General features: G+C 40.1%; 1 protein-coding gene across 1 annotated transcript in view; it reads left to right on the top strand.

Annotated features, from left to right (window-relative positions):
* SUMF1 (sulfatase modifying factor 1) overlaps positions 1-15,785 on the top strand; it is a 197,502-nt gene that overhangs the window by 25,693 nt on the left and 156,024 nt on the right. Inside the window, exon 3 of the mRNA XM_007954056.2 lies at positions 3,525-3,599. Coding sequence (XP_007952247.1) covers positions 3,525-3,599 — 75 coding nt within the window. The remainder of the gene's footprint in view (positions 1-3,524; positions 3,600-15,785) is intronic.

Below are 15,785 nucleotides of genomic sequence, written 5' to 3'. Positions count from 1 at the left end.
CGTCGAGTCAGCCCTGACTCATAGCGACCCCTCCTTGGGTTTCCGAGGCAGTATCACTACAGAAGTAGGATTGCCCAACCTTCCTTCCAAGGAGTTGCTGGTGGGTTTGAACCACCAGCCTTCTGGTGAGCAGGCAAGTGTCTTAGCCACTATGCTACCAGAGCTCCCATATATACACATACATATATGTATATATATACACACATATATATGTATATATATATATATACTGTGGCACAGTTTGATATTTTGATATAACTAATTCTCTTTTTAATAGGTTTATTTTATAATCTCATTTATTTTATGCATTTAAATATTACATTCTGAAAAGGGGTTCATAAAGTTCAGTATACTGTCAAAGGGCACACAAAGGTTTAAGAACCCCTGCCTTGGACAAAAAGAGTGCCTCCTACTTTTACGGTACTTCACACTTTTTTTTCCCTGTCTCTCCAGCTTCATTTTACATCATATCCCCTCTCTCACTGTGTTCTAGCTCTGCTGTTCTTGTTGCTATTCTTTGAAAACTTGACACCTTTTCCGACCTCAGACGTGGCCCATATTTTCCCCTCTGCTTGGAATTTCCTGCCACCTTCCCTGTCCCACTTTTTGCATAACTGTCTCTTTCTCAAGTTTGAGTTGTTTCAGCTTAAATGTTATCTTCTGGAAGAGGCTTCCCCACCCACTCAATCCAAAGGAAGCTTTTCTTTTTATTTTTTATTATGATTTGGGTGAAATTTCACAAAGCAGATTTGTTTTACATCCAGTACTTCATACACATTTTGTTTTGTGACACAGCTTACATTCCCCACAGTGTAACAGTTCTCCTCGCACTTCCTCCCCGTGAGTGCCCTTTCCCCGTGTCCTTCTTGTCTATGAGTTTCTTCCTCCTTCCCTTTCTCTTTGTGCAAATATGCCCTTCTGATTTCCCATGGTAGATTGTTCTGAGGAGTGCATTTCCCTGGTCTAGTTGTTTACCTTGTAGCCTGTCTGTTGTTTGGCTGAGAGTAAGCCATGGAGTGAGTTCAGTTCCAGGCCTGAAGAGTGACTCAGGGCTGTAGTCTCAGGGGATCTACCAATCTCTATCCTGCCTGTAAACTTGTCTTTTTTATGTTTTCTTAAAAAATTTTGTTCCACATTTTTTTCTCCCACTCTACAAAGGAGGCTTTTCTGTATATTCTTTATCATACACAGTGAAAGAAAATTGTAATTATTTCCTTCCTTTCTTTGTTTGTGCCTCTGCTTATGAGTGCTGTAAAGACAGGGACCATGCCTGTCTGATGCACACTTGTATCACCATGTTTAGCCCAAAGCCAGGCACATGTTTGTGTGATCCCTGTTTGATGAATGAAGGAATGGCTTAAGTACTTGGAGCATGGTAGCCATAAGGGAATATGGGAGTAAGAGCAGCTGTGAAGAAAAGATAATGATCTCTGTTTCAGACAAAGAATTCGAGGTGCTGCAAGGCCTAAAATAGAGGCATGTAGTACGCGATTAGGGAGCAGTGCCTAAGGGATTTGACTACTAACCAGAAGGCTCGTGGTTCAAACCTACCAGCCATTCCTCGGAAGGAAGACTGGGCAATCTACTTCCGTAGAGATACCGCCTCAGAAACCCAAGGAGGGGTTGCTATGAGTAGGATCTGACTCGACAGCAGTGAGTTTGGTATTTTTGGTTAGTAAACAGTTAAGAAATGCTAATAGTTCAGTAGGGAGCTCTTGTGTTGTAGTGGATAAGGCATTTGGCTGCTAGCCAGAAGGTCAGTGGTTCAAACCCACCAGCTTCTCCACAGAAGGAAGATGGGACAATTGCCTTCTGTAAAGATTTATAGCTTCGGGAACCCAACGAGGGTCTCTATGAGTCAGAACTGACTAGATGGCAGTGAGTTTGTTTTATTTTTTATTAGTTGTTCCATGGTTAAGTGCTTATCTGCTAATGAAAGGTTCAGTTTCATCTAGTTCATATTTACCCAGCTACTCTGTGGGTGAAAGATATGACAGTATCCTTTTGTAAAGATTACAACCAAGGAAACCCTGTAGGGCAAATCTACTTTGTCACAAGAGATCACTATGTGTCGAAATTGTCTCAATAGCACCCAACAACAACAAGTAGGCGGTTAATTTTAATCTAGTGAGGCTGGGACGGGACATAGAGATCTGAGAATCATTTGCAGTGCTGGTGGTAAAGTGAAGTGATCAAAGAGGTTGTCAGTAGTAGGTCAGTGTATCTTAAAGTGTAATTCTTGAACCACCTGTATTCTATGTATGCAGTTTTCTCAGCTTCATCCCAAACCCTTAGAATCAGAATCTCTGGGTTGGAGACAGGAATCTGTAGTGTTCACATACTGACCAGGTGATCTTAACTGCACAGACTGAGAGCCGCTGGTGTAGAGTAAGGAGAACAGAGAGCCTAGGGCAGAGGTCTGGGGAGCAACAGTGTTTTAGGAGCTAGAAGAAGAACCAACCTATTTCAGGAGGCAGGTAGGAACCATCAGAAATGTAAGAGGAAAACTTGAAGAGTAGCGTCCTGGAATCATGAAGACCAAGGAACTAGGGTGGATGTTTTCAAAATGAAGTCACATGTGACAAAGAGAACCAGGTAGAGGAGAACTTGAGACACTAATATTAAATCAAATCATTAAAATATAGACTTCTTTCTGATACTTAAATTGGCCACTTGAGATTTTTAAGTATAGCTGACACCTTAGTGGGGCTCAAATGTGTCAGAACATCAGCAAACAGTGCCATTTAATTATCTTAGCTAGATTATAGGAGCAGAAGGGAGCTCTGGTAGCATAGTGCCTCAGGCACTTGACTGCTACCAGAAGGCAGGCAGTTCAAACCCACCACCCACTCCTTGGAAGGAAGATGGGGCAATGTACTTCTGTAGTGATACTGCCTTAGAAACCCAAGAAGGGGTTGCTGTGAGTCGGGGGTGACTCGACGGCACATAACAACAACATAGGAGCAGAATAAAGGGTAGAGTTTGATTATCTAATCTTATTAAATGTAAACCAAAACCAAACTCACTGCCATCGAGTCGATCCCGACTCATAGTGACCCCGTTTGGGTTTCCGAGGTGGTAAATCTTTACAAAAGTAGATTGCCCAGTCTTCCTTCTGTGGAGTGGCTGGTGGATTTAAACTGTCAACCTTCTGGTTAGCAGTCAAATGCCCTAGGAACTACGCCACCAGAGCTCCTTAACCTTAGACGTAAAGGATAACTATTATTTTCCAAAGTATTACTACTTAGGTAGATGTGCTTCTGTGAGTAGGAATAGTCATGTGCTTAAAAATATAATCTCTTCTGTCTGCATTCTTACCAACTAAATGAATCTTAAATGAATTTGGTCTCTGTAAATGCTACAGACTTGTTTTAATAAGCAAGTTAGATGTTTTTAAGTCATTTCTGAATCCTATCAGAAGCCATAAGAGAAACTTAAGTTCTAAAAGTATGCAGGGAAAATGGCACATGTGAAATGCATTACTATAACCTTTTCTGGATTTTTATTTCCTACGTTCCTCATAGGCTGAGAAGTTTGGTGACTCCTTTGTCTTTGAAGGCATGTTGAGTGAGCAAGTGAAGACTGATATCCGACAGGCAGTAAGTAATACTAAAACAGACTCTTGTGTTTTTCTAGGGCTGATTGGGAAGAGTTTGTTAGAAAAATCCAAAATACAAGTGCCACCCTCATCTCCCTCCCAATACCTAACCATTTTCCCACACTAGACTTGCCCAGAGTAATAGCACCACCAACTATAGCACCTTATCTTGAGGAAAATAGGCTAAGTCCAGGGTTGTACCTGAAGAAGTGTTGGGGCTAACTTGAGCTTTTGTCTTGGACATCTGTGTAACACATTATGTTGTTAAATAGAGCTCAGCTGGGCTCTAGACACTTCTAAGTTTCTTTCTACTTACAGCCATTTCTAGAGTAGAGGACTATATGTGAATTTTTAAATTTCTCTTCTTAAAGTCTTAATTTCATCTGATGCTGCTGTCTATAAGCTTCCTATTTAAACATGAATTCACATGATCAGAGAAGTATTCATGCTCTAAATGTCTATAGAATATTGAGCTTGGGATTTGGTTCTTACCGCCCAGGGATATGCCAAACCAAGACCAAATCCACTACTGTCAAGTTGATTCCAACTCATAGTAACCTAGAGGACAGAGTAGAACTGCTTCATAGGGTTTCCAAGGCTGTATTATTTGCAGAAGCAGACTGCTGCATCTTTTTCCTGGGGAGAGGCTAGTGGATTCAAACCAGCAACCTTTTGATTAACAGCCAAGTGCTTAGCCACTACATCACCAGAGCTACTGGGAGAGAATCCAGGGGGTGTGTATTTTTCTCAGAAATCATGGAAATAGTGGGCTGGATTTTCGTAACACCTATGTGGTGAGTGTAACTAGGGTTTCCTGTGCCCAAACATTTGAGCAAGTTTGTATTTATGAGTTTGAGTTTATGTATGTGTTTCATGAGAGGGCAAAGAAAATAAGAACAAGGGAAGGACTGAAGGTAAGCTGGGAAGTTGAGGGTTCACAAAGCCAAGAGGGCAGAAAGCAGAAGGTGGAGTGAGAAGGAAAGAAATGGGGATCTCAAGAGAGACTGATTAAAATACAAAGGAACCCAACCCTGATCTTTCTTTTGTATACAAGTTCCCTTTCCACTCCTGCCTTTTACCTCATTTTTATGTATTTGTGGCACTCTGTCTGCTTGGGTGAGTAGCAATGCCAGAAATTAATTAAAGTCCTGGCTTACGCATATTCTCTTCAAGCTAATGTAATGAAACTTGGGAGGAAAAGATGGGGTAAAAAAGGCTTGATCACAAATCACTGAGGGGACAATCAAGCCACTTTTTTTGTATGCATTTTATTTATTTATTTTGTTGCAGTGTTTCTTCCCCTCCCTTCCCACTCCTGGTAACCAACAAAGAAGGTTTCCTTCCACATATAAACCTTTTCTTAACTTTGTATGCATTTTAGATAAACATTTAAAAAATGTGACTGAGCTCCATTTGGGTTTCATAGCTTTTCATTCCACATCTATTATGTCATCTGATACTTATTTTTCTGTTTTTTAAAGGCTTTGAGGTCAGATCAGGTGGGTCTTGATGAGCCAGCGCCTCAGGACATGTGGTACCCTGTTTTAAGATACAGACTTCAGCTGGGGGAGGGCACTTGCACTTATTTGTATAATCTGTGCTTTCAGATGGAGGGCCTCTTGTCATTTGAGAGCCTCCAAACACATTAGGCATAAAGGCTGAGGCAGATTATTGCTAGGCTGCGAAGGTGCTCTGTTAAGTACACAGTGAAGCACGTGTTCGTAACTAGGACAAAGACAAGAAGCTCTCACCATATCGTGGTGTTGATCACTTACTTAAATGCTAATAATGGAAAAGCAAACCTTTTAAGTATGTTTAGACAAGGTTGGAATAAACAAAGTGAATCTGTTGATGATCCAGGAGAGCTAAGTTTTTGTTTTTTCATCCCTCTCTCAGGTCTGACTTACCCTTATGCACCAGACCTTTCTTAACCCATTGTTTCCAGAAGTATAGGATAGGAGATGGTCCATGAGACATCTTTAAGTGATGATGATACAGGAGATGATTTAGGTGAGATTGATTGACAAGTATAAGATAACAGTGAACCACATAGTGAGGATTGTGTTCCTTTTTCAAGGCATCTTCAAGATGCCAGAAGAAAGTCCCATTTGGTTGCTAGCATGTCAGGATTGAAGGAAGAATCATTAACAACCTGAGATATGCAGATGATACAACTTTGCTTGCTGAAAGTGAGGATGACTTGAGGCACTTACTGATGAAGGTTGAAGAATACAGTCTGCATTATGGATTATGTCTCAATATAAAGAAAACAAAAGTCCTCACAACTGGACCAGTGAACAGCATTACAATAAATGGAGAGAAGATTGAGGTTGTCGAAGAATTCACGTTGCATGGGTCTACAATTGATACCAATGGAAGCAGCAGTCAGGACATTAGGCAACGTGTAGCACTGGGAAGTCGACCGTGAGGGAACTGTTTCAAGTGCTGAGGAGCAAGGATGTCTCCTTGAGGACTAAGGTGCACCTGATACAAGCCATGATATTTCCAATCGCCTCGTATGCATGTGGGAGCTGGACAATGAATAAGGAAGATCGAAGAAGAGTTGATGCTTTTGAGTAATGGTGCTGGTGAAGAATGCAGAAAGTACCATGGATTGCTAAAAGAACTAACAGATTTGTCCTGGAGGAAGTGCAGCTGAAATGTTCCTTGGAAGCGAGAATGGCCAGATTTCTTGTCACCTACTTTGGTCATGTTGTCAGAAGGGACCGTTCCTGGAGAAGGATGTCATGCTTGGTAGGGTGGAGGGTCGACAAAAGAGGGGAAGGCTTTCAACGAGATGGATTGACAACGGTGGCTGCAATGATGGGCTCAAGTAATAGCAGGGATCATGGAGCTGGTGCGGGATCGGGCAATGTTTCATTCTGCTGTGCGTGGGGTCACTATGAGTCAGAAACGACTCCATGGTACCTAACAACAACAACAACATGTCATTAATGGCCTCCAACCTTTGTTAGTCTCCTTTTTAAAACAGAACAGGTCTCAGAACTTTCTTCTGGTTATAATAGCCAAGATTTAATAATATTGTTGATTTTCATATAATTTAAAAAAAGGAATAGACTTTATTTTTAGAGCAGTTTTAGGTTTACAGAAAAATTGTTTAGAAATTATTGAGTTCCCATATGCCCCCCAACACAGATGCACTAATTATTAATATCTTGCATTAATGTGGTACATTTGTTATAATTGATAAACCAATTTTGATACATTATTATTAACTAAAGTTCACAGTTTATCTTAGAGTTCACCTATTGTGTTTTATAGTTTCATGCTTTTTGACAGATGCATAATGTCATGTGTCCATCATTATATTATTATGCAGAATAGTTTGATTGCCCTTAAAATACCTTCTGCTCCACCTCTTTCTTCCTCCTCCCTTTGCCCACCTGTCTTAGTTATCTAGTGCTACTACACAAAAATAACACAATCAGGTGGCTTTAACAAGCAGATGTAAGTTTTCTTACAGTTTAGGAGGCAAGAAGTCCAAATTCAGGATGTTGGCTCTACGGGAAGTCTTCCTCTTTCTTTTGGCTTTGGGTGAAGGTCCTCATCTCTTTTCAGCTTCTGTTCCTTGGTTCCTTGAAGATCTTCATGTGGCAGGCCTCTATTTTCCCCCATCTCTACTTGCTTCTCTGTGCCTAGTCTGCTCATTTTATATCTCAAAGGTGATTGGCTTGAGACACACCCTAAACTGATATGGTTCTTTAATAAAACAAAGAACCCTATTCCCAAATGGAAGTATGTCCACAAGTATGTTATTTATGTTGTTAGGTGCCCTGGAGCCAGTTCTAACTCCTAGTGAATTTATGTACAACAGAGCAAAACACTGCCTGGTCCTGTGCCATCCTCAAAATCCTTGCTGTGCTTGACCCCACTGTTGCAGTCATTGTGTCAGTCCATCTTGTTGGGGGCTTTCCTCTTCTTTGCTGACTTTCTACTTTACCAAGCATAATATCTTTCTCCAGGAACTAGCCCCTCCTGACAACATGACAAAGTACAAGAGGTGAAATCTCACCACCCTCACTTCTAAAGGAGCATTCTGGCTGTACTTAATCTAAGACAGATGTTTGTTCTTTTGGCAGTATGTGGTGTATTCAGTATTCTTCCTCAATACCATAATTCAAATGCATCAATTCTTCTTTGGTCTTCCCGTATTCATTCATTGTCTAGTTTTTGCATTCATATGAGACTATTGAAAATACTATGGCTTGGGTCAAGCGCACCTTAGTGTTCAAAGTGATAGCTTGCTTTTTAACATTTTAAGGGGGTCTTTTGCAGGAGATTTGCCTAAAGCAGTATGTCCTTAGATTTCTTGATTCCTGCTTCCATGGACGTTGATTGTGGATCTAAGTAATATGAAATCCTTGACAGCTTCAGTCTTTTCTATGTTTATCATGATGTTGCTTATTGGTCCATGTGGTAGTTAAGGTTATGTGTCAACTTGGCTAGGCCTGGTTTTGAGTGGCTGAGCAGCTGGATGTAGTTATTTCCCATGGTGAGACTGGTAATCAACTCCATGGGGGAATTTACCAAAGCAGCTGAGGCGCTGCCTTAGGGATGTCGTCTGCTTCCAGTATATAAGAAGAAACATTGAGAAGGGTCTCTGGACCCTTTTTTTGGTATTCCTGGATCCTGCATTTCGCCAAGCCATCAGTGAGTGGCCTGCCAGGTGGTCTGCCAATATTGGGACTATCTCTGGACTTGTACTAGTGACCTGCTGTGTTGTTTGATAATCTTGGGACTGTGCCATTGTGTTGACCTTGGGTTTGTCAGCCTCAGCAACTAGCAGCAGTTAAGAGAAGCCTCTAGCTTCAGTGAGTGGGGAGTAAGAGGCAGAGCTGAAGCTCAAGGTCAAGGGCCTAGAACTTGGCACTTTGAACTCTGACTTCTAGTCTTCTAAACTATAAGAGAATAAATCCTTGTTTGTTCCAGCCACCCACTTGTGGTATTTTCTGTTGGAGCTGCACTAGAGAATCAAAACAGTCCAGTTGTGAGGATTTTTGTTTTTTCCATATTGAAGGCTGTTGTCTTTGATCTTCATCAGGAAGTTGTTTAAGTCATCTTTGCTTTCAGCAAGCAAGGTTGTGTCAGCTGCAGATCACAGGTTGTTAATGAGGCTTATTCTAATCTTCATGCTATGTTCTTCGTATAGTCCAGCTTCTCAGATTACTTGCTCAGCATACAGATTGAATAAATATGTTGAAAGGATACAGCCCTGACATACACCTTTCCTGATTTTAAACCATGCAGTATCCCCTTGTTTCTATTAGAGTGACAGCCTCTTGGTCTATGTATATGTTCCTCAGAAGCACAATGAAGTGTTTTGGAATTTGCATTTATTGCAGTGTTATCCATAATTTCTTATGATCCACACAGTAGAATACCTTTGCATAGAGAATAAAACACAGGTACACATCTTTCTGGTATTCTTAGCTTTCAGCCAACATCCATCTGACATCAGCAATGATAGCCATCTTTCCACTTCCTTGTCTGAATCCAGTTTGAATTTCTGGGAGTTCCTTGTCGATGTACTGCTACAACCATTTTTAAATTATCTTTGGCAAAATTTTACTTGTGTATGATAGTAATGATATTGTTCGATAATTTCAGCATTCTCCTGGATCACCCTTCTTTGCAGTGGCCACAGATATGGATCTTTTCCAGTCCGTTGGCCAGGTAGCTGTCTTCCAAATTTCTTGGCATAATTGAGTAAGTGCCTCCAGTGTGCATCTGTTTTTTAAAACATCTCAATTCTTTCAATTCCTAGAGCTTTATTTTTCACAGTGCTTTCAGTGAAGCTTGGACTTCTTCCTTCAGTATCATCAGTTCTTGATCATATACTACCTCCTGAAATGACTGAAGATTGACCAATTCTTTTTGATACTCTGACTCTGTGTATTCCTTCCATCTTCCTTTGATGATACTTCCTATGTCATTCAGTATTTTGCCCACAGAATCCTTCAATATTGCAACTCAAGAGTTGAAGTTTTTCTTTACTTCCTTTCAACTTGAGAAATGCAGACCATATTCTTCCATTTTGGTTTTCTATCTCTAGGTCTTTGCACATTTCATTGTAATACTTTATTTTGTCTTCTTGAGCCATCCTTTGAAATCTTCTGTTCAGCTCTTTTACATCATCTTTTCTTCCATTTGCTTTACCTACTCCTCCATTCAAGAGCATGTTTCAGAGCCTCTTCTGACATCCATTTTGGTCTTTTCTTTTTTCCTTGTCTTTTTGTCCTTTGTTCACAATATACCAAAAAACAAAAACAAAAACAAAAACTCACTGCTGTCGAGTCTGATCTGATGCATAGTGACCCCTCCTTGGGTTTCTGAGGTGGTATCTGTACGGAAGTCGATTGCTCAGTCTTCCTTCTGAGGTGGGTTTGAATAAGCAGCCTTATATAACCATTCATGTGCATGGTTTTGTATGTATTTAAGTTTTCAGCACATTTGGATAAATACCTAGAAATGTGATTGCTGAGTCACATGGTAGTACTCTGTTTAGTTTTGTAAGAAACTGCCAAAATGTCTTCCAAATAATTTGTACCATTTTGCAGTCCCACCAGGAAAGAATGAGAGTTCCTGTTGCTCCATATCCTTGTCAGCATTTGGTGTTGTCAGTGTTTTGTTTTTTAGCCATTCTAGTACGTATGTAGGGACCCTGGTGGTTAAAGTGCTCGGCTGCTAATCAGAAGTTCAGTGGTTTGAACCCACTAGCTGCTCTGTGGGAGAAAGATGTGGCAGTCTGCTTCTATAAAGATTTATAGCCTTGGAAATCCTATGGGGCTGTTCTACTCTGTAGGATAGACAATGGGCTATACTAGAACATCATTCTAGAGCCTTTACTTTCTGGGCCTTTGCCAGAATGGTATAAGTTGAAATTTATTTGAAGGCAATGGGGTAGTGGATGTGTAATAGTGGTATTGCATAGTTTTAATTTACAATTCCCTAATGACATATGAAAAGTTGAGTATCTTCTTATACACAGTTTGCACCTGTATGTCTTCTTTACTAGGTATCTGTTCAACTCTTTCACCTGTATTTTTATTTGGGTCGTTTGTTTTCTTTTGTTGAATTTTAATAGTTCTTTGTATTTTTTGATATGAGTCCTTTATCAGACATGTGGTTTGCAAATATTTTCTCCTAGCCCGTGGCTTATCTTTTCAGTCTCTTAACAGTGTCTAATCACAGAGCAGAAGTGTTACATTTTAGTGAAGTCCAACTTACTAATGTTTCTTTCAAAAATTGTGTTTTTGGTATTGTATCTAAAAACTCTTAACAAACCCCAAGTCAGCTAGATTTTCTTCTATGTTAACTTCTACAAGTTTTATAGTTTTGCATTGTACGTTTAACTCTGTGATTTATTTTTTATGAAAGGCGTAATGGCAGTATCTAGATTAAAATTTTTTTTTCTACCATGCGAATGTCCAGTTGTTCCAGTGTCATTTGTTGAAAAGGCTGTCTTTTCTTCATTAAATTGCCTTTGCTCCTTTGATCAGCTGATTATGTTTGTATGGGTCTATTTCTAGGCTCTCTATTCTGTTGTATTGATCTATTTGTCTTTTCTTTTGCCAGTGTCATGCTGTTTTTATTATTGTAGCTTTATAGTAAGTCTTGAAGTGGAATAATGTCAGTCCTTTGATTTTGCTCTTCCTTTTCAATATTATGTTGGCTATTCTGGATCTTTTGCCTTCCCATGGAAAGTGTAGAATTAGTTTGTCAATACAATCATGCAATTATTTTTAATGCTACATTTTGTTTATGACAGCTGTGACTAATGATTATAAATTTTCATTTTTTAAAGAATCCCTTTATTATAAAATAAAATACAAATATAGAAAATCACATGAAACCAATGTGTATATTTTATGAATTATTCTAACATGAACATGCTTATAACTCACCCAGGGCAGAAAGGAAAATTTTACTGCCTACCCTGGAAACCCTGTCCATGTGCTACATCCTAATCACCATCTTTCCCTTTCCTTAAAGTAGCTACTGCCCTCTTTTTAAAGTAGAGAGATACTTGCTTGCATCTCTTTAGGGTATTAAACATCCTAAGACTACTATAGTATAATCTTGTTCATTTAAAAAAAATGTGTGTTTTAATATTATTTAATCTGCAAGTTTCCTTCCCAGTACCTTGTCCCCTCACTCCCCTTTATTTTCCCCTAGCAGTTTATCTATTGAAATGCCCAGAAATATAACTTGTAGATTTTCCATGCTGATCTTTGCTGATTGCTCTCGCACAGTGTACTTCTTCTGTTCCTCTATCTTCTCTATTTCCTGCATATTGGTAGTGGGATCCACAGGCTTGATGAGACCAATGTTTGAACTCTCTGGCAAGGCCATAGATAGTGATGTGTTCTTTTATCAGGAGGCCCCTAATGTTAGCTTCTTCCTCTTTTTTGTGATTTTGAGCAGTTGTTAATACTTAGGTCATAGATCTATTAAGTCATTGGAGGTTGTAAGATGATGGTAATCTAATAGTTCTTGTTCCTTTTATTAATATACTTTTATAAAGCATGGTTCTCTTCATCTACTCATTTCTTAACCATTGGTCTGATTCATACAGGAAAGGCAGGATAAATGCTTGATTCTTTCCTGGCTCTTAAAATAATAAATTGCTTCCCTACAGTTCTTCAAAGGATCTCTGGTGGCATGGTACCCAAGGCATTTGACTGCTAACCAGAAGGCTGGCAGTTCAAACCCACTGGCCACTCCTTGGAAGGAAGGTTGGGAAATCTACTTCTGTAGTGATACCACCTTGGAAACCCAAGGAAGGGTTGCTATGAGTCGGATCCAACTTGAGGGCAGTGAGTTTTTTTTTTTTTTGGTACAGTTCTTCAAAGGTGACCAATTGAGTTTCTTTCTTTTTTCAAGTTAAACATTTTATTTTGAGATAGTTGTAGATTCACATGCAGTTGTAAGAAATAGTACAGAGAGATCATGTTGCATGCTGAACCCATTTTTCCTCAGTGGTAATATGTTGTATAACTCTAGTACAGTATCATAACCAGGAAATTAACATTTGATGCAATCCATGGACTTCTGATTCTACCAGTTTTATATGCATTTGTGCGTGTATGTTTATTCTAGACAATTTGATCACAAGTGGTATTTGTGTAGTTCTAGTGTTCTAAAAAATATCTTTATGAACTCATAGATTTAAACATATTTTATTCACTTGGGATCATGTTGTTTCCTATCTTTGTGCAGTGGAAACCTCTTCAATTTCTTGTGAGTTCTTTTTCATTTTTGCTTTTCTCTCTTTTTTAAACAGCGTTTTTGAAATATAATTTACATACTGTGAAATTCACTATTTTAAGTGTACAAGTCAGTGGTTTTATACATATATTTGTAACCATTACCAAAATCTATTTTTAGAATGTTTCCTTTACCCCATAAAGAAACCATAGGCATATTTGCAGTCACTCCCCATCCATACCCCTGTTGTTGTTGTTGTTGTTATGTGCCATAGAGTCAGCCCTGACTCATAGCGACCCCTCCTTGGGTTTCCGAGGCAGTATCACTACGGAAGTAGGATTGCCCAACCTTCCTTCCGAGGAGTGGCTGGTGGGTTTGAACCGCCAGCCTTCTGGTTAGCAGTCAAGTGCCTTAGCCACTATGCTACCAGAGCTCCCATCCATACCCCTAGCCTTAGGCAACTGCCTTGAGTCTTTTTGAAATGACACCAAGTCTTTCATAGTTCCTTTGCTGTCTCTAATGACAAGATCTTTTGCCAAGTCCTGGAAGAAATAGTTTCTTTAAGAAGCCCTGGTTTCTTTGAGTAGAATATAGTATCTCAAGCACATTGTGCAGGTTCTAGGTATGCTCATGGTTGTTAAGTTGGTCATTGTTTCTAGACCTCTTTAGTGGGCAGAGCTCCATATCCAAAAGTTTTTTTTTTTCCTTTTTTTCTGTAAAATCCAATATTTTTACTAGAATATGTCTTAGTATTTGTCATTCTGGGTCAATATTTTCTATTAATGCAATGTGGACATTCAAAAAAATTTAAATCTCAGGGACTTTTTTTTTTTTTCTTTAATTGTGATTTGGGTGAAAATTTATAAAGCAAATTCACTTTCCATACAACAATTCACATACACTTTGTCTCATGACATTGACTACAATTTACGCCAATGCAACAGCTCCCCTCCCTCTTCCTCCCAATAGTTACCTCTTCCCTGTGTCCATCCTTCCATGCACTCTTGCCCCCTGAGCTGTCTCCCTGTGCATAAGCAGCCCTTCTTTCTCCCATGATTGTTCTCTCCAAGGAGTGTGTCTACCTCAGGTACATGTTCAACTCATATGTCTGTCTTTTGTTTGGCTGGAAGCCACAGGTGTGGGTTCAATTCCAGACCTGAAGGGCAGCTGGGGGCTGTAGTCTCAGTGGTTCCACCAGCCCCTATCAGATCAGCAAATCTGGTCAGGGACATTTTCTTAAATTAAGAATTTTGTTTTCTTCTTCAGGAACTCTTAATATGTCTATTTGTAGGATCTTTTTCTCCATCTTTAGTGTTTGTTACATTCTTGTGATTAATTTTTACCTTTTTTTGTTTTTAGTTTTAAAATTTTTCTGCTTTTTCATCTCTTAATTAATCTTGTATTCAATTCTGAGGTGACTTTTTCTTTTATTTTAATTATTTCTTGACTTTTGTATCTCATTTGATTCTGATTTACAGGCAGTCTTCAACTTATGACATATCCAAATTATGATGAACTGAATTTATGACTGATTTTCTTTTCTTTTATGATTTGTAATTTTTAAATGCTGTGGTGTAGTAAATTATTTAGTGTGGCTTTTCTACCCATAAGTCTTTGTAAACTCCAAGGTGGGATTTTCTATGAGCAACTGAGGAGCTCCTGATTGCTGAAGTTGTCCACCTGGAGTATTTCTGTTGGGCGTGGCACAATACAATGTTCTGGGAGGTGCCCACTCTCTCTCAGTTGCTTAGAGTTCTGATGCTATGATTGGCTAGTTTTACCACCCTGCCAGGCTCAAAAGGAGGCTTCCTAGAGGCGGAACTCTCTCTGACTGCTGGTTGAGGAAGACGTGCGCTGAAAGAGACACGCGCTCTAGAAAGAAACATGTGCTGCTGGGAAGGAGATGCAAGAGACATGCATTGCCGAGTGAGACACCGAGGGACCAGCACTGCTGCGAAAGAGATTGTGAGAGACTGTTGGCCAAGGGACGGTGGGCTGGGTGAGAGACTGAGTATTTTTCCTGAACTTGAACTGTAGCCTGTGGTGCTTCCCTAATAAACCCCATAATCTGTGAGCTCTTTGTGGCCACTGCAGTGAATTATCGAACCGAGGAGACTGGTGGTGGGTACTTTGGGAGGAACGGTTGGTGAAAGGGCTGGCAGCATGTCTGGCCTGGCAGGAATAGGCCTTGGGCTATTGATGGTGATTCTGCCTTCCTCTTGTGGGATTAGAGGAGGTCAGAACATGTGGCCTCCTTGCCGTTTTTGCAAATGCATATATGCATATATTAAAATATATCTGGAGTTCTGGTAAGATGGGGAACTAGGCAGAAAGACTGCACAGACCCTCTTCAACAAAGAAAAGGGAAATCAATTAACACAGACACAGAAGATAATCCTGGACCCCTGACCTTTGAAGGGAAGGATATTGAAGTGGACTAAACCCCAACTAGCAGAAGAATTTGCATGAAAATACCAAAAACGGAGACAGACTGAGCTGTGGTCTGGCAGTGATCCTGCGTGATCCTGATGGCACGGCACAGACAGCTTTGAGAATGCCGAGTGGTGGTATGACCTAAGAATTAACCTAAAAATCAGCCCTGCTAGCCAGGGACTGCATGGAGGACTGCTCTGGTGGCTGGGGAATAAACGGAGAAGGTAAAGAGAAACGCGGGCTGAACTGTGGACTTTAGCCTGCCTGGAGGGCACTGCCATTTTGATTGTTCACAAGCTGCTTGACCATTTTGGATATTTAAAGAGACAGTGCTCTTGTGGATTCCAGGGGCTTAACAACAGATTCTGCTTGGCAGCAACCCCAAGGACACTCTAGACCTGGATCTGCACGACTGAAAAGGTGCAACATTCCTCTTGTTACTCTTAAACCCCACATCCGCTTGGTGAATGGAGGTGCAGTCATCCCCCACTCCCACCTACCTTCTGGGCCCACAGGAACTCCATCA

The sequence above is a fragment of the Orycteropus afer genome, unplaced genomic scaffold (assembly GCF_000298275.1).
Source record: "Orycteropus afer afer isolate SDZICR_OR568_19922 unplaced genomic scaffold, OryAfe1.0 scaffold00429, whole genome shotgun sequence".
NCBI lineage: Eukaryota > Metazoa > Chordata > Mammalia > Tubulidentata > Orycteropodidae > Orycteropus > Orycteropus afer.
The sequence above is the reverse complement of the archived record's forward strand: the minus strand, read 5'-3'. Positions and strand labels throughout refer to the sequence as shown.